General features: G+C 38.2%; 2 protein-coding genes and 1 long non-coding RNA gene across 9 annotated transcripts in view; 2 read left to right on the top strand and 1 right to left on the bottom strand.

Annotated features, from left to right (window-relative positions):
• The first annotated feature begins 2,064 nt into the window (after positions 1-2,064).
• Positions 2,065-15,200, top strand: PDK1 (pyruvate dehydrogenase kinase 1). Its single transcript, XM_084522854.1, has 11 exons — positions 2,065-2,331; positions 5,151-5,292; positions 6,803-6,874; positions 7,385-7,569; positions 7,813-7,902; positions 8,225-8,302; positions 10,384-10,460; positions 11,125-11,223; positions 12,666-12,776; positions 13,912-14,025; positions 14,146-15,200. Exons 1-11 carry the CDS (start codon positions 2,214-2,216, stop codon positions 14,284-14,286), a joined length of 1,227 nt encoding a protein of 408 aa, XP_084378980.1. The 5' UTR covers positions 2,065-2,213; the 3' UTR covers positions 14,287-15,200.
• A 2,297-nt stretch (positions 15,201-17,497) lies between these two features.
• LOC311438456 (neurabin-1-like) overlaps positions 17,498-26,380 on the bottom strand; it is a 56,379-nt gene continuing 47,496 nt past the window's right edge. For 3 of the 5 annotated variants that reach the window (XM_084522843.1, XM_084522845.1, XM_084522844.1), the window contains 3 exons: positions 25,563-25,679; positions 20,974-21,162; positions 17,498-18,902 (listed from right to left, as the gene is read on the bottom strand). In XM_084522843.1, the coding sequence (XP_084378969.1) occupies positions 18,735-18,902; positions 20,974-21,162; positions 25,563-25,679 (474 nt within the window). In that variant the 3' untranslated portion in view covers positions 17,498-18,734. The remainder of the gene's footprint in view (positions 18,903-20,973; positions 21,163-25,562; positions 25,680-26,380) is intronic. The other 2 variants (XM_084522846.1, XM_084522847.1) reach the window with 1 other exon arrangement.
• Positions 19,754-24,488, top strand: LOC311438461. Of its 3 annotated transcripts, XR_014694119.1 has the most exons (4): positions 19,754-20,114; positions 22,647-22,754; positions 23,350-23,413; positions 23,881-24,488. It is a non-coding gene; the product is annotated as an uncharacterized lncRNA (long non-coding RNA). The 3 variants fall into 3 exon arrangements; XR_014694118.1 differs by having other exon boundaries at positions 22,671-22,754; positions 23,350-24,488; XR_014694120.1 differs by lacking the exons at positions 19,754-20,114; positions 23,350-23,413 and having other exon boundaries at positions 21,169-22,754.

Below are 26,380 nucleotides of genomic sequence, written 5' to 3'. Positions count from 1 at the left end.
GCAGCCTGTCCCAGTGCCCGAGCACCCTCTGGGTGCAGACCCTTTCCCTAACCCCCAGCCTGACCCTCCCCTGTCCCAGCTCCATGCCGTTCCCTCGGGTCCTGTCGCTGTCCCCAGAGAGCAGAGCTCAGCGCCTGCCCCTCTGCTCCCCTCATGAGGGAGCTGCAGGCCGCCATGAGGCCTCCCCTCAGCCTGCTCCGCTCAGGGCTGGACAAACCAAGGGACTTCTCTGATACTTCAACAGAAGATGCTTCCATGGATTGGTACCCAATCAGTATTTTAAAGACCAAGAAAAAAAACTTCAGATAGATAGGGAGGATAGATAGGGGGTTATGCTCTGAACACAGCATTTAAGATCTACCCACAGTTACTTCTGTCATCGCTCACCCGACACGATTTCCCCAGACAGAAGCGCTCGCTGTTTATATCAGTGAGAATGCAAACAGGCTCCAGCTCGCCCAGCGCAAGGACGCATTTAGCTTCTGACAGCCTTTACCATGTCCCCTGGCCAGGGACAGACATCCCGTGACACAGCAGCCAGGTCCCTACAGCATGCCCATAACAGTGACACATCAGGCATCCGGACAGCAACACGCACATAGAAAAGATGAAACCATCCCAGGACCACCACAAGCAATTGAAACACCTCACAAACACCCAGCTTGCTGCCTGTAGGCACTGTGTTAAACTACAGCTGGCTCACAGCTGAAACCATTATCAGGTGGTTCCAAACACAGCAATTGATAGGCAAAGCAGGTGCCCCAAATTAGTACAAGCTTGAGAAGCACAAGCTACTACTCAGTGCTTCTGAGGACAGCCCACAGGCAGCACTACAGCAATAAATCTTAGTGACCTGTATTGGTACACGACCTGCAGAGACAGAAGTTGCTAGTTTGCCCCGCCAGCCACCACCCCCGGCCAGGACAGAGCAAGCCGTTCTGTTTTGGGTACAAGGTGGAGGGGCTGCCTACAGCCAGGCGAAGCAGTCTGACCCTGCACCACTGCGTTGTTCTCGCTTACTGCTGGTGCGGTTACTGCTCAGAAAACTGCCCCGGAGGAAAACTGAATCGGTGCGTTTTCTGTATTTACAACACAACACCAAAACAACAACAAAAAGCCAGTAATTCACAGTGATCTTTCTATGGCTCCAAGCAATCCAACAACACGCTGAGCATGTTAACGTGACACAAGTAACGCAACGATTCCTGTCAGCACAGACCATTGGACTCCCATCCCCACTGCCAGTCACAGACAAGCCACAGGTACGAGGTGCGTTTCAAGGAGATCAGGCAATGTGCAGGAGCTGATTTCGTGGGGTAAGTTGGTGGGGCAGATGCCAGTGCCCACGACAAAAGGAGCGGGTGACAAGGGCCTGGCCTGCTGCCGCACTGCTCGGAGCGCCACGCAGAGCTGCAGGGCTCCATGCAGATGGTTTATCAGGAACGCTGCCAACCGCCTTGCTATTAGCGTTTGGATATTTCTACCTGAGCAGAGTAAAAACCTATTAAACGTGTCCCGGTGTCTCGCGTGCTGCACTACTACGAGCGACCCGGTGCAGGGATCCGGGCGCGTGGCCGCACTCACTGCTGAGCCGCCACACGTTTCGCCTTCCTTACCGACCGGTCGGGAGCGCACCGCGACACACAGACTGACCGACCCCGCTCACGGACAGACAGACGGACAGACCCCACTCCGCTCCTCACGGGTTTGGTTCTCCTTCGCCCGGCGCCCCCCGCGGGGCGGACGAGCCCCCGGCCCCACACCGCCGGCCGAGCCGCCAGGGCTGCGAGCTCGGACCCCGCTCTCCTGTCCCAGCCCCCCAGCCCCGCCGAGAGCCCCTCCGCGCCCCCGGGCAGCGGGCACGTACCTGGCCGAGGACCGGGCCCCTCCGGGATGCGAGCGCCGCCTCGTCGCGGCACAGCGCCCGGCTGGGGGAGCCCCACTCGGCTCCGCGCCCAGCCCGCGGGCACCGGGCTGCTCCGGGCGCCCACCCGCGCTGCGCTGCGCTCCCCTCCCTCGCCTTCTCTCGGAGCCGCCCTCTCCTCCGCCCCGCCGCTGCTGCGTGGGGCCGGGCGGGGAGGAGGCACCCACCGCCGCCGGCACCTCCTCCCGGCCGCGCGGCGGAGGAGGCCGCGGCCTGGGCGAGGGGCCGGGGGAGCGGGCGCGGCGGGAAATGGTGGCCGGGCCGGGCTGAGGGGGCCGGGACAGGCGCCATGAGGCTGCTGCGCGCCCTGCGGCGCTGCGCCACCCCGGGCAGCATCCCGCAGCAGGTGGACTTCTACTCGCGCTTCTCCCCGTCGCCGCTCTCCATGAAGCAGTTCCTGGACTTCGGTGAGTCCCCGCCGGGCTCTCCCCGGCCCGGCCCCGCGGCGGGGTGCCGGGCCCCGCGCCCGCCCTCGCGCCTTTGTCCCCCTGAGGGGGCGCGCGCGGAGCGAGCCCCTCGGGCCCCTCGGCTCGGCGGCCTGCCCCCGCCGCCCCCCGTTAGTGCTAAACGCTGTCCGGTTTGGCACAAAAAGCCTCGGCTTCCTTCCTGGAGAAGGGAGCCTAGCTGACTCCTTACCTAGAGCCAAGAAGTGAGGCAGGGTTGAAATTCAGCTGAAATCTCGGATTCTTGGTAGCACAGAAGTAGTTTGATGTTCTGCCAAAACTGCGGTCTTGGGGACAAGGGGGAATTACGACTGCTAATAAAGTGACCCCGAAAAGTAAAAATTGTTAAGCCTTTTGAAAGCTAGCAAGCTCTCCAGCATGCACCAAGTGCAAGAGGTGTTGAATCCCAGCTGAAGCCAAGCAGCTGAAACAATTGTGACTTCTCCAGTCACGTGTTTGTGCCCCACAAAAACACTTCACTCAAGCGCTGCTCGTTTCAGAAAATGGGTGAGAGAAAGAGCAGAAAGCAAACACCCAGAATCACTGCAAGGGGTTGGGAATCTAGCCTGGAAAATGAGTAAATTGGTTGAGGTGCTCAGTTTTATACTCTTGGTAAAACTACGTATGTTCCCAGGCACGATGAGTACTTTTGACTCAAAGGGATCACAGGAATTGCTCTTCTCTGCCTCAGAGCAAAGACGGTGTGGAGAAAGGTCTTGCAAGATACTCCCAAAAGTGTTTTTGAAGCCTGATTGTGCAGCCATAGTATAATTGGTTCTGTTTCTGTAAGCAAGGCACTGTTGTAAGATATATGGAAACATACAACTAGTAAACAGTTGCTTTTTATCGTTTTGTAAGTAAAACATAACTGAGAACTAATCCTAAAATACCAGACTTTGTATGTAAGTAGGAAGATTTAAAAAGGTTCTCTTAACTATCCTGTTACTTCATCTATCCATTTAGTGTTTCATACACAACAATAAAGTATATCCCATACTACAATTCCAGATTTTTAAAGGAACCCCACCATAAATCTGCACTTAGTTCATTCCTCCAGTTCTCAATCTAGCAAATAAAGTATGCTGTAGGCAAATTTAGGTCTTATGTCATCAGCTGTATCTTGGGTTGTAAGTGCTTAGTATTTTCTATGGGAGCCTTATCAGTTCTTTGCATAGATGGATCATAACTGCACAGGGAAACAAAGCAGTGTGCCCATTCACTGAAATCTTAACTTACCCTAAGCTGCCTTCCATTTTTGACGCAGGATTGCAGAGATGTGGCCTCCAGATAAAAACCTTCTTCGTGGAATGTCATTTGCTGAGAGCATGGGACACTTGAAGATTAACGTTACATTCTAATATCTTCAATTTGACTTTTTCTTGGAATTTTAACCTGAGAATAGGGAAAGGCCAGTAACAGTCATGGCTGAAATGCAATCTGACTAGGGAGAAGAGTGAGAGGTTTCTGGGCAGAGGTCATATGTAGACAGTGCATAATACTGGTGTCACTGGGGAGAAATTCCTTATAGCTATTTGCTTTCTTATTAAGTTAACTGAGATTATGTCACCAGTGTAGTTTATGATGTGTCCGTCCCCGGATGCATTAAACTAAACTACACCCTTTCAATTCAGTGCATGTTTTTGCTTTTTAAGACACTCCTGGCTTCCTTGTTTTTATGTCCTTTCCCTTCATCTTCTTCACCAACTCTTCCCCATGTCAAATGGAAGGTGGGAACTGAGCAGAAACACCAGAGTTAAGTTTTAGGAGTTACCTGTTATGAAACATCAGAACTGAGGTATGCGTTTCACAGCAGTAGATGAACAGCTTAGTAAGTTCAGATCCTATTTACATGACAGTGTTGAAATCTTGAAGTAAGTCTGGCGGAGAATAAAGTACAGCACTCCTTATTCTTTTTGTCTCCTGCCTCCTCCTTTAGCCTAGTAAAACAAGCATTGTGGGAGTAAATTTAGGCCTTGATCTTAATAACTACCTGTAATTGACATGCAAAAAGATGACACCTGTGTTTATAAAAAGTACAGGTCAGTTATTAACAGGTGCACTAACTTACCTTCTACCTTTTAAGTGTAAAACTTCTAAAAAGTAAATATATGGGAGAATGATGACTATGCACAGTAGCCATCCTACTTCCATTTCTTTCTCAGTATTCATTTTAATTCATCTGTGTGCTGTTCCCTGTAAGACTTGAGTTTAAACTACAACAAAGCTAGCTGAAAGGCAAATAAATCTTACAGAATTTAATAGGAAATCTAACTTATTTTCTGGAAGTGTGAAGTGTTCCCATAGGAGTTATGGTAGTTTTATAAGATCACTGATCAAGTGGGGTGTATGGGATTGTGATACTTTCTCAAGCATCCTTCCAAAAAATATGCTTCCTATAATGGTTTCATTTGCTTCTCTTTAACATGCTCAGAATGACATATTGTTTCATCAGTGGTAGTTAGAGTTAGTGTTCGCTACAAATAAAACTAACAATTTGCATGTATAGAAGCCATATTTAAAGTTGTCTGGCATAGGTCTGCAGTTATTGCACTACTTAACTTTTTATATACTGAGGATTCTCCTTATTGCAACAAAGCCGTTTACAGTTTGAAGTTTACTGTTCACAGTTTGAAATATAAAGCGGGCTGCTGCCATGAAAGAAGCATTGGCTTACCAGACTGAGTCAACTTTAAAACCTAACCAGGGGCCTCTTAGGCAAGAAAGTAAGAATTTGCATAGTTCTGACTTTATTCTAATGTTGTCATATGTTTATTTGGTCTTAGGATCTGAAAATGCTTGTGAAAAGACTTCATTTATGTTTCTGCGACAAGAGTTGCCTGTAAGATTGGCAAACATAATGAAGGAAATAAGCCTGCTTCCAGACAACCTTCTAAGAACACCTTCAGTTCAGCTGGTGCAGAGCTGGTAAGAACACTGTTGTTTAATACTTTCAAGGGTGACTTTCTGCATATACCTAAGTTATAGGAATAACACATTCAATTCTACAGAAAGAATATTTCATATGCTCATTACACATGAACATAACCTTTTTAGAATGAGTAAATATCCCAATGTGACGGAAACTAAATTTTCAGACTTGGGGAAAAAAAAACAACACTCTAGGGGCAATTAGATAACCCACAATGAAATTAAAAAAACATTTATTAAATTAAACTATTCCAGATAGTCATGTATGAGAATTCAGTAACAACAAAAATCCACAAGAGCAATGTTTAACACGGCACTTAACTTAAATGAAGAAGCTAGTTAAGAAATCAACAGAAGCAGCTAAATGTACAACATGTTTTCAAAAAAGTATAGAAACTATTTAAAAGACAAGTTATTGCATATTGAGAGTAAAGGTATAGAAAATAACAAAAGCAAGAGAAAGCTCCCAAAGGATGAATATTTAAAATAGCAGAAGCAATACAAGGCTATTAAAATTAAGAAGACATCCTTCGAAAAGTAAAATTTGCTTTCAAGTAAGGAACTTAAGCATAATTTTTTGCAAGATGAAAGCCAAACAAAGAGATTGCTTGGCAACTGCTAAAGGCACATGGCTATCTGGAAAGGCTTTTAAAGTTAAGAGAACAAAGTCTGACAGTGAATAAGTGGGGTTGATTTGATGAGTGAACATAAAAAAAGCTATCAGTGTAGATGAAGGATTTCAATGAAACATGAAAGCTCAAATTTTTGATACTAAATGACATTGATCAAATGGGAAATGAATTCCACTTGGACAAATGCAAAGTAAAGCACAGAGAGGAACCTCCTCCCCCTGTATGCTTGCTCACTTACAATCAAAAAAGGAATTTTGATGCTACTGTGGATATTTTTCTGACTGTTAGTTGGTGGGCAAAAAGGTGAATAGTGTTAGGAACTAAGTAACAAATGAGGTGGAGGAGAATATTAGTGTACCACTGTGTTAGTCCATTATCACTCTGAATAGCATGCACTTCTAGTCATTCCATCCTGAACAGAAAAGACCAAGAGGGATAATCAGAGGGTTGGAACAGTTTCTACGTGAGAAGAAAACCAAACAGAATTCTTCAGCTTGGAAAATGCATCTAAGGAAAGAAATGGCAGAAATATGTAAATCATGAACAAGCTGGGAAAAATTTCTAAATAAAAGGAACTAACTAGGGCTGCTAATAAATGATCATTCTCTGGGTCTAAAACAAAAAAGATCTTTTATGCTTTCTAATTAAGTGGTGGAATTAATTGCTCTGGAGATTTTGGAAGAAAACGTCATGAATGGATTAAGAAGAATCTAACAAAATTCACAGGGTTTATAGGTTATAGGATACAGGTCTATAGGATATATCAAATACAATGATTTGGATGCAACCAGACTTGGAAGATCATAAATCACTAACTAAAGGGTGCTGGGGAGTCATATTAGCATTGGTCTTTTTCATGTTTCTTTCATTTAAAGGTATGTCCAAAGTCTTCAGGAGATCCTTGACTTTAAGGATAAAAGTTCGGAAGATTCAGGGGCTATTCATAGGTAAGGATTTGTTACATATATCAATCCAAATCTTATCTAGAAGGATTGGCAAGAAAAGTAATGGCTTAAGAAAAATTTCAGCTGTCTTCAGTCTTTCTGTCAGAATCATAGTAACATCATCCCCTGTCACTGGAAGGAAGGAATAAGATAAGAATATATTAAACTTAACCACATTTTTACCAGTTCCTTACTTGTAATGTTGGAACTGATGTATGGAACTTTTCACATGTACAGTATGTTTGTTCATTACCAGCTGACTATGGTTACTGTTTTGACAGGCATGAGATGATTTGCATGAAAACAGGTGACAAAATTTTCTTCTTTTTTGGCATTAATAAAAAAAAAAATTAACAATAAATGTCCAAATAATCACCAATGGTGGCACCTACTGCTGTAGGCAGACCTGTAATATTTCTGTACATGGTGGTCTTCATTTTCATGGACAGATACTCAATTTGCCAGAGTATTAAACTCAGCTGAAAGTAAAAACTAACAATGTATTAATTGTAGTTTTACAGATACTGTGATAAAAATCCGGAATCGACACAATGATGTAATTCCTACTATGGCTCAAGGAGTAATAGAGTACAAGGAAAGCTTTGGCATTGATCCAGTGACCTCGCAGAATGTGCAGTATTTTTTAGACCGTTTCTACATGAGTCGCATTTCAATTAGAATGCTCCTTAATCAACACTGTAAGTGCTTTTGTTGAAGGGAGGGGAAATGATACCTGTACTCTGTCAGTAGTATTTTTCCTTTACTTTTAAGTGCTCAATACTTAAATGCTTTTTAAAAATATTTATTAGTAATAGCCTTTTAACTATGGTAAAGATTGGAATTATAGATTGTCTATAAACTTCTATTCAGCAAAACTGAAGATATAAACTATAACTATAAAAATTATATGGGATATTAAATAATATTTTCTTTGTTGGCAGCTTTACTGTTTGGTGGGAAAATTAATCCGGCTCATCCAAAGCATATCGGAAGCATCGATCCTAGCTGCAATGTTGTTGAAGTTATCAGAGGTAAATCCAGAGAAAAAAAGAATTCTGAAAACTTACATGAATGTCTATGCTGAGAGCCAATACGTCTTGATGTTTATATAGTGTATAGTTCTTTCCTTCTCAGAGCAGAAGCTTAATTGAAAATGTAAAAGTATAATATGTTTTTGTCAGTGTCCCTCCTGTCCCTCCCCCTCCCCAACAAAAAAAAAAGTTTTTGTGAGAAGATGATGAAATCTTACTGACAGCGCACAGTGTTTTCAATTTTTGTTTTTCTTTTTGGTAATCTGTAAAGGGAAAAAAAAGTGGAGGGGGAAAAGGTAACTGTTTTTTAAATTTATTATAGATGGTTATGAAAGTGCCAAGAGACTTTGTGACTTATATTATATGAGCTCTCCAGAACTCGTCCTTGAAGAATTGAATGGTAAGTGCATATGGGATGAGGTATTCCCCTGAATGTAGTGATAGCTTCTTCTGAAGTAGCTGGTATAATGTTCTTCCACTTTTCCTATAGTCAATGTATCCTCTATTGTATAGATTTTATAGAGAGATAATAAAGATTTGGATATTATATCCTCTACTATATATACTTCTTTTTAATCTGGCAGAAGGCTTCCCTTATTCATTCTTTTTTTTTTTTTTTTTTTTTTTCTTAATTGGTGAACTGAAACCTGCAGAAAAGTTTCTGAAATTACAGCTGGTGATATAACAGATTTTAGTGATGTCATTCCCTCCCTAAGGTTTCTTGTATGTCTTCACCCTTCACTGTATCTATTACAACTCATCCTCTTTGTGTTGTGACACTTCAGGTCTTAAAACTTTGCATTCTAATTTCTCTTTCTTATTCAGCTATTGCACACTTATAGTTGCAATTAGATAAAGTCCCTGTAAAAAATCATTTGAACCTGTTTTCTGTGACTGAAAAAGACATTTACAATTCTGCTGCTGTGAATTCAGAGGTCAGCTACTGTCCCCATAGTCTTGCTGAATGCTAAAGAGCCTTTCTAACACAATGCACTGGAGCGCTTTTCAAGTTAGTAAACACCAAGTTCAGGCAGACCTACAAAAACAAGCAATCAAAATTGCTTCTACAAATAATTGCAAAAGCCAGAGTGCACCCAGACTAGCTAGGCCTGTGAAGTTAAAGGCAAAGAAAGCGCACAGACTACACATTCCAGATCTTTTCTTCCTACTGTACAAAATCTGTTATTCTTTATATAGGTTAAAGGATTTTCCTTTCTCCATCTTTTGATCATGATTACTAAAAATATTTGTACAAAACTATCAGTCACGCTAGCTACTGCTCTTTACTGCAGGGGCATTTTAATGGTGTATGTGTTCCAGAAGTCAGAACAAATAGTTTACATTTATTAAAAGGAGTGGCCTTTTGCTTAATGAATTGTGAAGGTGAGTTAAATCTGACCCAGGCCAAATGCACATTTGTTACCCACAGCTGAGAGCCATTATTTAAAATGTAGGCATGGGGTTTGAGGGTGGAGGCATAGATGAGAGCAGTTAACTTGAAGGCAGGAACCTATCATTTCAAAGTGCATTTTTTCCCTTTTTATTTTTGCTGGGTGCATGATTTATTCCAAATCTTTTGACCACCACTAGACTTTTAACATTTATAGCTCATAAAGCAGTTGTCACTAACACAGTTTGGGGAGAAAACTATTAATTTGTTGAGCTGAAAGAACATACAGGGCCAGCAGATTTTTGGAGCAACCTTTCCTTAATTTTTCATTATTGACTATGTTCCCATGGTATTTTTTCCATAGTTAATACTGAGAAGCTTGAAAACTACACCAGTTTATAAATATAATTGTATTTTGTTACATTTTCTTGTAATATTAGCTCATTTCTAAATTACTCAAAAAATAGGCTGTGCTGCAGGTAGTATTTGGTACATTATAGCATCGTAAGAGTCTATCAGGTTGGGAGAGACCTCAGGAAGTTTCTAGCCTCATCTCCTGCTCAAAACAGGGACAGCTATGAGATCAGGCCAGGTTGCTCATGGTTTTATCCAGTCTGGTCTTACAAATCCTACAAGGATGGTGACTACTTAACATCTCTGGGCACCCGGCTTCAGTTGTCAAATGTCATGGTGAAAATGTCTTCCTCTATATGCAGTCTGAACTTATTCCATCTTACATTCATTGTTTCTTATCCTCCCACCACCTGAAGAGCCTGACTCCATCTTCATAATAACCTTGTAAGTATTAGAAGACTACTATTATACGCTCTAATCAGTGATGCTACAGTGGATTTTAAGATTATTTTCTAAAGCAGCAAGCACTTCTGAAAATCTTTGAGTATGAATTTTGGTTAACATACAACTTCTGAAAAAAATTCTGTTCATTATTTTCTAAATTCTCTTACCTATACAAATGTACGTGTTGAATTAGTACATGAATTGATACAAGATACCTAGTTAATTTAATAAATTAAGTAAATAATAAATGTAGTAAATTACCCGTTTAATTATCTAGTCTTTCTTTTCTCCAGCTAAATCACCAGGACAGCCCATGCAAGTGGTGTATGTACCATCACATCTCTATCACATGTTTTTCGAACTTTTCAAGGTCTGTGCAATTACCATTACACAATTCTTTTATACATGTTTGTTTAGTAAGGTTGTATTTGACTTTTTGAACCAATTCTAGATAGCAGTGTGTTTTTGCAAATGCAAGCTTCTGGCAATTTAACTACAGGAAGATACTTAGATTGTACAGCTTTGGAAGATGTGTTTCTATGCCTAGCCACTGAAAACCTCAGACACCTTCTGCAGTAGACAACTTTGTCAAAAAATGCTGATAATGTATGAAGGCATTAGTTAATAAAGCAAGTGAGAATAATATTCCTAATTTTTTGGGACACCTTTGGTGTAAAGTGAAACATGTTAATTCTATATACTTTTCCTCAAGCACTTACTTCAGTCCTAGACACTTCTTGGATCTTTGTGCCATATCGCATGTAGAATGCACTATACAGGTTTATACAAATAAAATTGTACATTAACATACTTAAATATTCTAAATTCTTAAATTAGTCTGTGTAATTCAAATAAATTATACAAATGCTGATACTGAATACATCAGAAACACTCAAAACTACTATTATAAAACCATACATTTTTGTCTTGATTCTAAAATATATATGATAAAAATAACTTCCTAAACTGATGTTTGAAGATAATAAACAAAGCAGTAAGAATAAGATTTGAGTTCTTGTACTTGAAAATTGCAGAATGCAATGAGAGCCACCATGGAACATAATGCCGATCGATGCATTTATCCTCCAATTCATGTACATGTCACGTTGGGAAATGAGGATTTAACTGTTAAGGTACCCACTTTTTTGATTATTATTATTTTTTTCCCCTGTCATAGTCATAATATTACTAACTTTATCTGATGATCTAATTCCAGCAGTAGATTGTATCTGATGATGTAGTATATAAGTAACAGGACAGTTTTGCAATTTCACATACTGCATCAGCAGGAAATTCATGAAGAGGTTGCATATTCACATGGAAGGTTCTGTAATATAATTCTGTGGTTTTGTCATGCTTACATCAGGCCTAGTTTATGCACAGCCATGACTAAAAATGAAGCAGCAGCTTCACAGAATCACAGAATTTCTAGGTTGGAAGAGACCTCAAGATCATCGAGTCCAACCTCTGACCTAACGCTAGCAGTCCCCACTAAACCATATCCCTAAGCTCTACATCTAAACGTCTTTTGAAGACTTCCAGGGATGGTGACTCCACCACTTCCCTGGGCAGCCTGTTCCAATGCCTCACAACCCTTTCAGTAAAGAAATTCTTCCTAACATCTAACCTAAAACTCCCCTGGCTCAACTTTAGCCCATTCCCCCTCGTCCTGTCACCAGGCACGTGGGAGAACAGACCAACCCCCACCTCGCTACAGCCTCCCTTGAGGTACCTATAGAGAGCGATAAGGTCGCCCCTGAGCCTCCTCTTCTCCAGGCTGAACAAGCCCAGCTCCCTCAGCCACTCCTCGTAGGACTTGTTCTCCAGGCCCCTCACCAGCTTCGTCGCCCTTCTCTGCACCCGCTCAAGCACCTCGATGTCCTTCTTGTAGCGAGGGGCCCATCATACAATTGTCATGTCGCCATTTTTAAATCAAAATGATAGAGCTGCATAGGAAGTATGAAACAACTCAAAAAAGGGAAATGAGCCTTGTAGATTCCATGCAGATCAAACCTGCCTGAAATACAGTTTGCAGAGTAATTTATTTTTCTTACATACAGCATCCATGTTGGATTTCAGAGACCAGCTGCAAGCACTGGCTTTTTCATAGGTCTAACTAACACCTAGTAAAACAACCCTTGGCACTTGCACCATCAGTAATGAGTTTTAGTGTATTGTCTTTTAACTGGCAGTAGTCTCGAGTAATAAAGATGAAAATACACAAAAGTTGGTACTTGTTGAAATCGGTAGGTATAAATATGGACTTCAGGCAAAACTGAATTACAAACAAGACAAAAGCAATGAAAGATTTAAGTAGAATTTTCTTGCTTTCGAGAGATTATGAATGCTTCTTATGATGGTATTTTATGTAAATGGTTTGTAAAAAGGATGAGAGGGAAGAATGCACCTGCTTGTTGCAATAGCTGAGATGAGAATTTAAGAAAGCCTATAAATTACTAGGGACAACGTTATATGAAGTTTTACCTGAACTTTCTCTGGATCATTGTTTGAGAGAGACTGTCTTTTCTAAAATTGTATTCAGGAACATAATGCTATGTGTTCCTTCTTGTTCCAGATGAGCGATCGTGGTGGAGGTGTTCCTATGAGGAAAATTGACAGACTGTTCAACTATATGTATTCAACAGCACCACGTCCACGTGTTGAGACATCCCGAGCTACACCTTTGGTATGTAAATCTTTTATACCTTGTCATCTCGGATGCGATTAGTAGTCACGAAATAAACTGTTTAGTCAAAGACATGAAGCCTGATTTTATGGATAAAATGACATCCATTTGGATGTTAGTGCTTAATTCAACTATTTTCCTGAAATTACCTGGAAAATAGTTGTCATTATCTTAGGGTTATACAATTTAAATTTCAATATTCTGTTTTTGTCTATCAAATATAAAGATTAGCTATCTCAAGAAGAACACTTAGCTGTGCTGCATGTACTGCAGAACCCACAGGATTTTTGTGGCCACTGAAAGAAAGGGGAAAAAAATAGCACTGGTTTTGGATCAAGTCCATAGTTTTGGCTGTAGTGTGCAGTCAGTTGTACCATTCTCCAGGAAGGACGGTGGTACAGAAATGTGACAAGGCATATAAAGAATCTATTTTGCTCTCGTGTGAACTTAATAGATGCACAAGAAATACTGAGAGACTCAGACTGTAAGGAGTTCTGAAGAGCTTTCCTGAATTTGTTCTCTTACATTGCATCATTCAAAACGTTTTTGTGTATTTTTTTTAAAGTTTTCTGCACATAGATGACAGTAACTCATTAAATATCAGATCTTTACATAGAAGCAGAAAGCATGTTCTTCAGAAGATTTCTGAAATATACTAGATCTACAAAAAAAAAAAAAAAAGATACTTAAAATTTCAGGGCTACATCCTGCTGTAGGCAGGATTTGGGGAATTGTAGTATAAGTTACAAATTCATAAACTTCAAATTCATAAGCTTCTTGAACCTTTTCATACTTACTGATGATGAAAGGTACCTGACTTAAGAACATTAAATAGCAGCACTATAAGGCACTCAGTACAATTTACTCTTCTTGAAAAAGTTACCAAAATATAAGAACTGTTATCTAGCAGTCCTGTCTGACAAAGGAGTAGAACAACTTTTTCCTACTCACCAGTATCCATGCTTTTTCTGTTTCTGGGGTGCTTGTAAGGGGGCATAATAATTAGCATTTGAACTCCTCTTACTGTCAAATATCATGCTTAGATTGTCTTTTACCTTTCAGTTTATAAATCACCAGTAACAACTACTGATTGATTCAGTTAATAAAAATGCACTTTTTTTTTTTCCTGGATCAGGCTGGATTTGGTTATGGCTTGCCCATATCACGTCTGTATGCACAATACTTCCAAGGAGACCTGAAACTGTATTCCTTAGAAGGTTACGGTACAGATGCAGTTATTTACATAAAGGTATGATGTAATGCATTACCCTTGTAAATTTATCATCCACACTAATCTAACTACTATTGGATTACCTTGTTCTGTTACTCTAATTAAAAAAAAGTCAGCTACAGTCTTCTCTACTTACAGGCCTTATCAACAGAATCAATTGAAAGACTCCCTGTATATAACAAAGCAGCCTGGAAACATTACAAAGCAAACCATGAAGCAGATGACTGGTGCGTGCCAAGCAGCGAGCCAAAGGACATGACCACTTTTCGCAGTATATAGCTGTTGGACCAACAGTTGATAAGATGTAGGTATATCACATAAAGGGAATTTAAAAGACCCTGATCTATGCCAAGATGCTGGGCCACATTTCATATGTGAAAATAATTTTAAGTCGAATAACAAAGTTTAATTCAATTACTCTTTTTTGGAAGTTAAGGAAAAGAAATGAGCTGTTGTTACTTTCTAAGTAAGAAGGTCACATTTAATTTGTTCCATCTTCTGATTATGACTACTTTCTGTAGTTAAATCAAGGGAGCAGTAATTTCAGGTTTTATAGGGATCAGTGCAACCCATTTCATATCTACTGAGAAATGTATTAATTCATATAATTAAAAAAATGTTTTAATACAAGAACTATTGAAAAAGCTTGCCAGAGAATTTTTCCTTTATACAGTGTTACAGATTAATGAAACACTGATGTAAGAAACATTAAGGAGTTCATTGCTATACCTTTGAGCCTGTATGGAACTTTCTGTTCTTTGATCTTATAAGCATGCTGAAGCCTAATGTTGCAAAGCTAGGAATGTTGCCTACACACTATACATCAAGTTTTTTGTTTTACAGCTGTAGAGATCACACTTAGGTCTTTAGGAATAATGAAAAAAAAAAAAAAATCAGTTCTAGCTGCTGCCACTGGTATAATGTATCTCAGGTATGTGGTATCAGTCATATTTCTTTAGTGGTAATGTGAATATTTAATATGTGATAAACTGATCTTTCCATGATCATTGTGAATTAGCAAACAGTGTTGGCTTATGTACAGTAAAGGTATACTGTCTTACATTTGCTTGTATTTCCGTAGGTAATACCAAAACAGCATCAGTGTTCTAGCCCTAGTGAGATCTCAGACTCTGGGGTATGTCAGGTTACAGTTGTAAATGAAAAATATTTTTAATAAACATTTTTAAAACTTACCTTTACTAGGGCATCTCTCACTTTGACAATATAAACTACCTTCTCAAAAGTATTTTAAAAATGTGGAATTAACAGTTTTTGAAAATACCTTTGTATTTGTGGTGTGCTTCTGGCTTCATTTATCTAGTAACTTGAAGTCATACTATAACGTAAATAAGGTAAGCAGAATATGTCATCAGTCAATGGCAAACTGTCAAAACAACCGTGGAAGACAGAAGGGGAGAAGCATTACATTTCAGGTACTAAGTCCTTTTTTAATAAAGGATTCAACTTCTCTTAATGCCTACTGTGCCAGATTTGTTCAAGTTAGACACATCTGTGTTGTACTTTTCATTTATACCATTCCTCAATATATTAGGTGTGATACAGTTAAAGACCTTTAAAATGAAGCTTTTTCCTTGAATAATTCATTGCCTATACTGCTGCGATTAAGTCATGCAGCACACATGCATAATCCCTCTCAGAATGAGTGAGCCCAACTTTTGCTGGTTTATTTGCTTTGTGCAGAGCAGAAGGTGAGATACCACAAGTGAAGGGCATAGCTGGTACATTAGAACTTGTGGTCACACAATTCTAGTTGTGCCTGAGCCAGATTAAAAATTATCACCTGTTCCTCCCTAACCTAGTTCTGCAAAGCAGATGTTTTTATACTCTGTTCAAGCTAACATGGGTCAGTTTTACAGGAGTGGATTACAGAATGGCTATGTATGCAGTTAAACTGACACTGAGGGAGGATTATTCTAGCTTAACTGTACTGTTCTGGTTGTGATTAACTGCTCTGCTCAAGCTTGTGGGCACTTAACGTCCCTATTTTTCCTCCATACACGGCTGTGAGGTGGTGACTGTTTGTCATACCTTTCATGCATGCATGGCTACAAGTGACGAGAAGCTATAGCTGTTCTTTTCAACCCTGTAAGAGGATGACCGTGAGAAATTCCACATATTGTAAAATGGGGCCTGTACAAAAGTTAGAGAGAATGTTACAGCTGTTACATTTGCTAAACTGAAGCTTAAAGTTACAGCAAGGGCTTTTAAAAACTCAATGCTGAAGCTGAACATTCTAGCTCTAAGTTTTAAATATTTAACTAACTTAATTGAACAATTTCAGTAATATCTAAGAACTACAATTTCTTTTTTGAAGAAAAGCTAAATCATTTTTTTCCTAGGAAGTTATTACAATACGTAATATGGTGTTATTGAAATAAAAGCCCTTTTTTGCTCCCTGCTAGTTACCAATTAACCTCTGATTATTAGAAAAATTTGCCACGTAATTATACTTGTCTCCCCTTCCTTACCTTCCATCCCAAGTGATTGTGGTAAAAACACACGTATCGATATATTTGTTTACAATGTTTAAGCCTATTTATAAGTTTGGTCTCTTACTTTTGATGGAAATAGAAGTTCCAATGATGATTTTTTAAATATTCTCATTACTATACTGCTGTCATTGCTAGCACACAAAGTTGAAGTGAATCACTATAGTAAAGTAGTATAATAGCTCAGCTATCAAAACGCTGAATTTAATAGTTTTGTATGAAAATGAACTCAGTCTTGCACTATGAAATTAATCTTGGTTTGTGTTAACTTAATTTTTTGAAAGAATCACTACATTTATTCATTAAAAGTATTTTAAAAATTACACTTTCAGTTGGGTGATTTTGTGGCTTGATACAGATGTTAAATGCTGTGGTCTGTGATAATCAACGTTCTTAAACTCACCTGGCACATGAGCATACCATAACTGCTATGTCCCCAACTTAGTGCACCAGCCCTGCATATAAGCAAGCCTTTGAAACCATTATTTTCACTTGTCTCCTTCTGGAGAAACAAGCTCTTCACAGGGTACAACACTGCACTTAGGAGGCTTAAAAGAAAAAGGTAATAATACATGGTTGTATTCCTTGTTCTTTAAGCACTTAACTGAGAAGTAAACATCCTTGACTGAATCAAGAAAAGTGCAGTTTTAGGTGCATAATTCTAAGAACCTGACTGTTCCATACTTCTAATTCCCTTCTCTTTTTATCAGGATGGCAGTGTTCCTCCCTGGCTCCAGGTCTGTACCTTTGGAGCACAAACTCAAAGCTCCTGGAAACAAAGTAAATAAGTTAAATCATGAGAAAATAGTTGTTTCTTAAGAAACAAAACTGAAAATAAAACCTCTTCTTAAAAGTAACTATTACCAAGATTTTTAACTTTATTTTGGAAACGCATGGTGTGAAGAAGCTTTTTCACACCATCCTTTGGCTGAAATTCGTAAGACAGTTATACCAAAAAAAAACTTCTGAGACACCAACAGTGAAGTCCATTCATTTAATTAAAATGAAAAACAGTCCATAGATTTAAAGGAGAACTTGGTCCACATACAGAAATGATGTAAGTTTTGTTCTAGTCCATTTTATGGTGGAACTGATACTTAGTTTGTTTCTGGAATAATCTAAATAAAGAAGTGCTGTTTTAATATCTATCAAACAGTATGTAAATATACAAAACACCAATTCATGTTCTAAACTATATGGCATATCAAATTCTCCTTTAAAGAGAAATAATTTGTAGTCTACAACTGAACGTATTTAAATACAATGCAGAAACCCAGTGCTTCGGTGGTAGTTTTTCCTACAATTCTTCCCTCAGTATTTTAAGTTTGAAAAACAGCATATTTTAAAATTAGCAAATATATAAATTTGGTCCGCAAAAATCTTGTAGCAAGTAGAAAAGAGAAATACATGTATTGCAAATTGATCTTACTCATAGCATAAATCTATAAAACTATGTATTATTTAGGAAAAAATAGGTTAAAAAAGATCTTATTTATAGGTTTAAACCTTGTCCCAACACCATAAGGGTAGTGTGTGGAAAACTGAATACTATGATTAGTATACGTAGTTTGTGAAAACTACTTAATATTTCTTGTTATTTTCTCACTAAATTGCAACACATGGAATTCAAAAACAAAGTGGTACTACAGTGGACTTAGCATGAAACAGATCATGCCAAAAATACAGGAATTTAAAGAAAATACTTCGTAAATTTGAAATACATGCTTTCTTTTTAAATTAATTTGACATTACTGTTTTCTTAAACAATTTTTACTATACATCTTTAGTGGCAACAGATAAATAGACTGTCACAGACTGAATTTGTTGGCAGGATTTTTCTATTGTCCCTCTATCAGATTCAACTCTACAAAATTCTAGTTGACTAATATTGGAATGATTTTTAACACAGTATTCTACTTTTCACAAACATGTAGAAATTTCAATGAAAAGGGCACATGAGGTCTTAGAAGCACAAATATTAAGGCAGGAAGTTAAATTAGTGTTAGTATAAGTAGAGTCAACTAGGAATTAAAAATACTGAAAACATTTCGTTTTATTGGGTTGTAACAGGGAGGGACTATTACTAAAAAGTAAAAAAAAAAAAAACCTACCATGTTAAACTGTTGCACTTTCCCTCCTCCCTCAATTGTACAATTATATACAAATCTGCAGAACTTCAAGATGAAGCAATTTGAGCTAAAACAAAGCAGGGTCACCTTAGCAGCTTGATTCAAGAGTGGTTACCACTCTGCCAGTCTTGCGAACTTCCCTCTCCTTCTTTTGAAATTTTTCCTTTTGTTTTTCCAGTTTTTCTTGTGCTTTTTTAATATCCTTAATTTTTTTCTTTATTGTTGATCGGTCGTTTTGACTGGAAACTCCCAGGGCCTTTTGGGGTTAAAAAAAAAATATTACTTTGTTATTAATTTTTCAACAGTTGTGAACAGTTTAACAAAGTGTTATTCACTTTGCTACAAAACATAGTGTGTTTGGAAAACAAGAGCTTAAGTCTTCAGGGTCACTGTGAATGATCATTTTGGTAACAAGATGAGTAAGGACAAGAAGGCCTACTCTTTTGTTTGGTTGTGAAATAACAGTTTCTCACTGCATTTCACAAACACAGAGACCTGAGAATTTCCAACAAATAGAATAAGGAAAGGAAAACTCAGCAACTATTCTTTAACTTCTGTGAAGCCACCCCCCCCCCTTTTTTTTTTTTTTTTGACTAGGTATGCTGCTGAACTCAAGTCAGCCAGCTGTGCTTTTTGTTTGATTGTTCATTTGTCTGTTGTTTGTTTTGTTTTTACTGCTTGAGAAAAATTCAATACATGAAAGCTGTTTCTAGGAAGTTCATGTTTCTTTTGAAGTTGCACAGCATAAATATAGATTAAGGGAAAGTGAAATTAATAATAATAAAAAAATAAAGCATCTTGGTAAATAAGCACATCTCCACTAATGACTCTTGAGGACATTAATACTATAAACCAAGTATTCACCTAAAAGAAAACTGAGTGGTCTTCCATCCCCCTCCACCCTTTAAAAACTAGAATCTTTCTCTCCACTTTAAGCAGAAGACTTTTTTTTTCTTTTTAAAGCAGAGCCACAACAGTAGGTGATAATCTCTTTTACTTTATGTTAATAAAGATGTGTGGTCAGTGAAGCCCGATGGTAATAGGAAGTAAAAATAGGAAGTAAATGCTATAAATGTCCAACTTTCCACGACATTTCTTGTTTTGATGATGTACTATTAGAATTGTGATTACTAACACCAATTAATCTTCAAAAAAAAAGTGAATTATTTTTAAAAACACTTGGTATACTAATACTGCGCTCCTTACTGTGGCATTACTTTACTTTAGCTCTTCCTCCATGCAAGGGTCCCTGTTCTTTTTGTATATATCTTCTATCATCTGTCTACATTTTAGGGCAACCGAACCTAAATTTACTTAGAAGTATTAAGGATTTTAAGGTGTATTATTAAGAAGCCTGTTAAGTAGCCAATGCACTTTGATTTTTGATCAGCAGATGGCAGTATCTGATTCCAAGTTACAGGCAGCACTGTCACACTTCGGAACTCCTAATGACATAAATTGTAAAGTTGTAAGTATCAACATCCCAAATTCCCTAATTAGATATTCATTTGACAGACCAATAACAGGTGTTTCCTCTGTATCCAAGGACATTTGTTTACAAAATACAGGACAACTAGTGGCGTAAGTCTATTCTAAAAATACCGGTGCCATTTTAGTGACTGAAATTCGACATTTTTTTCTCTGTAACACACTCAGAACCTACGCTTGATCATTAACAATAGTTTGTCTTATGCCAAAATAGGCCAGTGAACTTCATTTTATTTAAGCAGGTTGCCTGTCCAAAATGCAGTCTGATAATCTACTGAGAAAGGAGAACTTGAAGTATTTTCTAGCATTGTAAGGGACACATGCCATGCAGATTCCAGAGGCAAAATGACTAGAAAAAGCTCAAAGGAAAGATTCAGATTTTTTTTTTTCCCCAGAAGAAGTGAAAATTAAAAACATTTAAAAAGGTCATCAGATACAGATTTTACTTTCCCTGTGAAGAAGAGATATGAAAGAAACATAGATTTCTAAAATTAGATCCTGCAGTTCTATGCATTTGACTTGGCTGGATCTTGTTTTGATATGATTTTATGCTGAGATTGATTACATATGTATCAAGCCCTGTTGGGGAATTATGCTGACTTTGATTTCCTTAAGATGCAAACAAGGAAGATACACCTAATATTTTTCTAATGAAAACCAGCTTATCTTTAATTATGCAATTAATTATTAAATTCTCATCTAACTGTACAGTCTCAAAGTATTTCAAAAGCAAAACACTCTTAAAAATCATGAAAACAGACTCTGTGATTTAAAAAAAAAAATCAGAATATGCAGTGAAAATTATACAGATACAAGTCTATCATGGGATATTCACATACCTTTAACTTCTCACTGTCGAGTTGCATTAACTGCTGGCCATCTATGTTCATAGCTGTGAACTCCGTAATATACTGCTCCATGTTCATTCCCATTAGCCAGTGGCATACTTGCTGGGTGGTCCATTCAGAAATAGGTCTATTGTGCCATTGATTTTGTTTTCCTGTTGTTGTAAATTCATCATCTAATGCCTAGCCAATTGAGAAAAGACACTGTAAGCAATATTTTACTTGTTCTGGATTCTAGTTGTCAATTGAATCTGGGTAACAAAATGCATTTTTAAACACACTCTAGATCCAAAAGGACTTAAAGTTCTTGAGAACACAGTTTATAGTCAATTTGCCTAGGATTTTGCTATAAACAAAAAGGACACTACCACAACATTCAACACAAAGTCAGTCTGAAATAGAAAACAAATCTTTTTTTTTTTTTTCTAGTAAATTGCATCTTCATGAAAACTGGTCTCAAAAAATAGCAAAATGTACGATTAAATTTGATGTATCCAAACAACAAACAAGCTTCCTCAATCAATCAGTCAGTCAGATGAGGTAGCTCAATCCTAATATTAGATACTGCCTTACACAGCATCAAGAAGAATCAAGTAGCACTTCAGCTGTATTATTGATTATTGTTATTAAGGAAATTCAGAATAAAAGTGATTCTAGCGTTCAAGGAATCTTCCAACAGTTCTAGGTATAGTTTTACAAAATTTGTTGCATTCCTAAGAAGCAAGGATTATTTATTCTTTCATCTGATCCCATCGTGTCAACAATTTAAGGGGCCTGCCCAGTAGGCCTTTTGAGAAGATTTGAGAAGACCTTGTAGCTTTCCACTAATACTACACTTCTCTAGCTCACAGAGCTTTTGAAGCTCCCAGCTTCAATTTCAGTTGGCTCCTAAGGAGAAAAAGGTAGTGCTGTTAGTCCTGAAGCTCTCTATTACTTCATCACAAAAGAAAAGCTACATAAAGCAGAGTTTAATATCCCTACAGAAGAAATTCTAGTGTGAGACTTGAATTGGAGTAACATCAGAGTTGAAGTTTTATTAACTATCCAAAACGATCTCTCACTAACTCACGAGTGAGTACAGGCTGCATTTAGAGTTGCAGACTGCTCCATTAGGCAGCTTCCACAAGTTATCAAATGTATTTGTAAAACACCTGAAAGCATGCCCACATTTTCTAATGAGCCTTAAATGTCGTTTGTAAACAGGGAAATAAGCATCTTTCTACTAACAGATTTGACATGTGACCCTGTAGGTTTCAGGTGAACAGCTAACTACAGCTTCAAAATCAGAGGGATGTCACAAAATCCAGCTCCCTTGGAGAGCTGATTGAATGCAACAAAATAATTCTAGCAATTACATGAAAGATGGTGAGACTTAGGTCTGTCACTTGGTCTGATCATACAGTAAAATGGATCTGAGAGAGCAAAATGGCACATACATCTATTTTACTACGTACAAATACAATTTTAAATTTCAGGTGGATCAGAGGGCTGCACATAATTAGAAACACTTTTGCTTTCCATGGTCTGTGAAACAAAGGAGAGTTGTTATATTAGGAGGTAGTGCAGATACACAGGAACAAATTCACAGAGCAGAACAGTTTATGCTGAAGTCCTAATATCTATGCTACATGCATTTCAAAGATTTTATTTATTTATTTTTACTTCAGAATAGCTCTAATCTGGTCTCACAGATTCAATTGCCACTAGCAGTTGGAATGCATTGGGAACACTGTAGAAGCGCCTCTGATTTGATCTCCAAGGTGAAGCGAAGTAAGGCAAGTGGGGACAAATCAGGAGATTTGCTTCAAAACTGAACTTCTAATCCTAATTAAAATGCTAATGTAGACATAAACGTGGACACATTGGCCTTCCTGACGTGCAAAAGAACAGCAATTTTTACAAACGTCCAAGGACTTTAAAGAAGGTTTTGCTTAAAGTGTTCTGTACAGCAATTCTGTCATGAAAACTGGGGCACAGCTAGTTTTCTATCCAAGCTACCAAGTTTGGGGTACTTGGCACAGAGAAAGAAAATTCACTGTATAAATTACAACAGGAATTTGAAAATGTCCATTTACTTTAAATCATGATGTTGTGGTAACTTCTTCTGCCTCATACTAGCAAGTGATTCTGAATAATACACAAAAACTAGAAAATTTTTACACTTCACGTTTGACCTGTACTGGAGTATTGTGTGGTCTATCAGTAGCAAGAAAGTACTAAAATATTGCCAAAGTTTTTATCTGCAAAGGATAAAAATTATATATACACTGAGAAATGTTTTAAATGTTTTATTCCTGTTGGAACTCACTCAGTAGCTTAACATTTTATTTAATCTGTGCTAGCTATGCAATTTCACTTCTGTAATTTCAGAGTACCAGTACTCGAAGGTCTATTCCTGTTAAACAAGGAGGCCCAGATTCATCCCTTTCACCAGGTGAATGCGGTCCCCTACAGAATGCAGGGGGAGCTCTCTATCTCAGATCCTCCATGCAGCACGGTTTGGAGCAGCAAGCAGCCTGTACCACAGAGGAGTTCTGCAGACTACGCTAGTTCCAGCTAGCCTTTGAGCCTAACAGTTGCTAGCAAAGTCCTCTTTACTTCTTGTTAGTAAAGACACAGCACTAACACAATTAAAAGCTGTACTACAACCTCAAATCTGCATTAAAACACTTAGACATCTCAGAGAAGCGAGGGAGGAAAGGAGACATTTAGTCTTGTATAATTCGATTTTTTCCCTACTGCACAAAGGAAAAGCACAGTTGTAACTTTTTAGGAATATAAACAGGAATATGAAAAGTATGGAAGAATAAGATGAAGAATATTGATTTTTTGAGTAAAGCTTATTGGTCATTAACTAACACCTCTACATTTCTGCTCCCTGCCCAACTGTTTCCCTTCCAGAGCTCGTGAACACACACACAAGATGAACCTCAAATTCTGAAAGCAGAACTAAAACCACTTGTGAGGAATGGAAGCATGAGAGAACAGAGTGCTCCCCTGCATAAAAATACTGGTCATTCAGAAGGCAAGTAAGGCCAGACACACTCAAGGCTCTAAAGACAAGAATACCAAGAAACAAAGAAAAAAAACAAATGCCATCTCACCATATAAGAGATAAAAAACTTTGGAAGTCTAAGAGGGGTTACCAGGTTGTTTGCTAAACAACTGTGAGTTGAGATGTCTTTGCTCTAACTAGCTGGCTGCTAACAACCTAACTCTCACCACCGCTCAGTCACTTCCCCAAACTGCTGAGAGCATCTGCTCAGCAGAGGCAGATTCTTCACTGCTGCTCTCCTCCATTTCTAGCCTTTTAACAATTCCAAGATTTATAGGGCAGCATGCAGTAGTTTGTTCATCTGAAAGCAGAGGTTGCTACACTGGCATGATTTAGGAATATATTTAGGAATCCATCCAAACAACATGCACCCTGATAATCACTATAGTTACTGAAAAGGCGCAAAAAAAAACAAAACACCTTCCATTGCTCATATGTATAAGCAACATACATACTGGAGACAAGACTAGAATCAAACTCATCTGTGACAAAAAAAAAAAAGGCTTAATTGCCACTTCACATGTGCATAGACATAACTTTTGCTGGAGTTTGTGATCCAGAAGTTTATTAAAAGTTGTAACACTGATCAAGTAACAGCATTCATGAAGATATTCAGCTTTGTTAAGATCTTATAATTTATATTGCTTTAAAGTTTTAGAAACACACATTCCATCCACTAATCTCAAAAAATTGCAGGAAACACTTGAAATGATGGTATGTATTAATTAGTTACCTCAGTTTTCATTATAACTGACTGTCATCACTGAAAAATCAATGAGAAACTTGTAAACTAGTTCTATAACTTCAATGCCCCAGATTAATATGTTAGTGGCTGCATATTTATAGTATTACTTGTAATATGTAGAAAGTTAGAACAGTCTTACCAGAATATTTATGATTTTCACCAAAGCCTTGTTTAAGATAGCTAGTAACAACCTATCTCATCTATTAACCACCGTTTTTTTTTTTTTTTTCTCTTCAAACATTATCACTACCAATTTGGCTACCCCTCTAACTCATTTCTGGAAGATGACTATATTCAGCTTTTAATGACTCCTAGTCTATAATTTATAAAGACGCCTATCAGTAAAACACCGAGTGAGGAAATACATGAGAATGTTACCAAAGTGTTGATTTCAGGTTTCTGCTGTAGGCAAGGAGTTAGTTCTCCACAAACCTGCACTGATGTCAGGGCAAGGTCAAAAACGCTGCAGTTTTCATTAGCCAAGGACGTTACTTGAAATTTGTGGAACAGAAATATTTTGTATTTTAAAAACTGAAATTTGATCATTCAGAGTTCATTCCATTGTTTTGCGATACAATGAAGATCAGAACACAAAGCCTAATATGGCATCTTCCAGTCCATGCCCTTAGTTCAATAATGGCTTAGGATTCTTTACAGTGTTCTTCAATATTAAAATATGGAAAGAACCATCAAGTTTCATGTTAAACAAATCTGGTTCTATTAACCATACTGTAGTGTGAACAACAACATAAACAAGACACATATACACACTTTGAAACTCACCTCATTTGAAGAGAAGGTTAAAGTGTGTGAACGACCTGACAGATTTGGTTCTGTCACTAACCCTGAAAGTTCACAACTTGGCTTGCTATGGTATGTATCATCTATGACAACTCTACTCTGCAAACAAGTGGAAATAATGTTTTATTAACTCACTCCTTGGAAAAGCAGATCACAAGGTGATATTCTAGTAATTGTGATTTTTGGAAAATAAATACTATGACTCAGTCATTTTCTGTAGATCACACGTGAAATGTACTCACTGCATCCACCTTCAGACGAGTTTTTGTTAAACTTCTGAATTCAAAAATATAACAACAAATTTAAAGCAATGTCCCCAATAAGAGCACCTTGTATAGAGAACTAGTCATAACCTGAAGTTACATAAAAGTACATAAGGAAATACACAGTTACATTTTCAGTAGGCATAGCACACTCGGGGAGAAGCAATTTAAGATTTAGTTGGTGGAATTAATTCATGGTGGATTTGTATTCAAGTGAAACCTAATGAGCACTATGAACATGCTTCAGAAGGTGCTTTTCTTAATGAGATAGAAGTTCTGTTTATGATCATAAAAGATTTAGATTTCATATTTGCCCACTGTAATAGGCAGTGGAATAAACACCCTGTCCTTGCCTGACATACAATGACAATTGGAGTAGCAAGGAACTTTTGGCAGTTTACAGATCAAGGTTTAAATTGGTTCATGAACAGAGAATGCAGAGCTCGCCTAAGGACAGAATCTATTAGCTTCCCCTGAACTTTAAATTCTAATTTAAGATACTGTATTGTGTTGCTGTTCATTTTAACAGCTTCAATT

The sequence above is a fragment of the Aythya ferina genome (genome assembly GCF_964211825.1).
Source record: "Aythya ferina genome assembly, chromosome: 6".
In the NCBI taxonomy this organism is placed as follows: Eukaryota; Metazoa; Chordata; class Aves; order Anseriformes; family Anatidae; genus Aythya; species Aythya ferina.
Note: the sequence above shows the minus strand (reverse complement) of the source record. Positions and strands in the feature narration are given on the sequence as shown.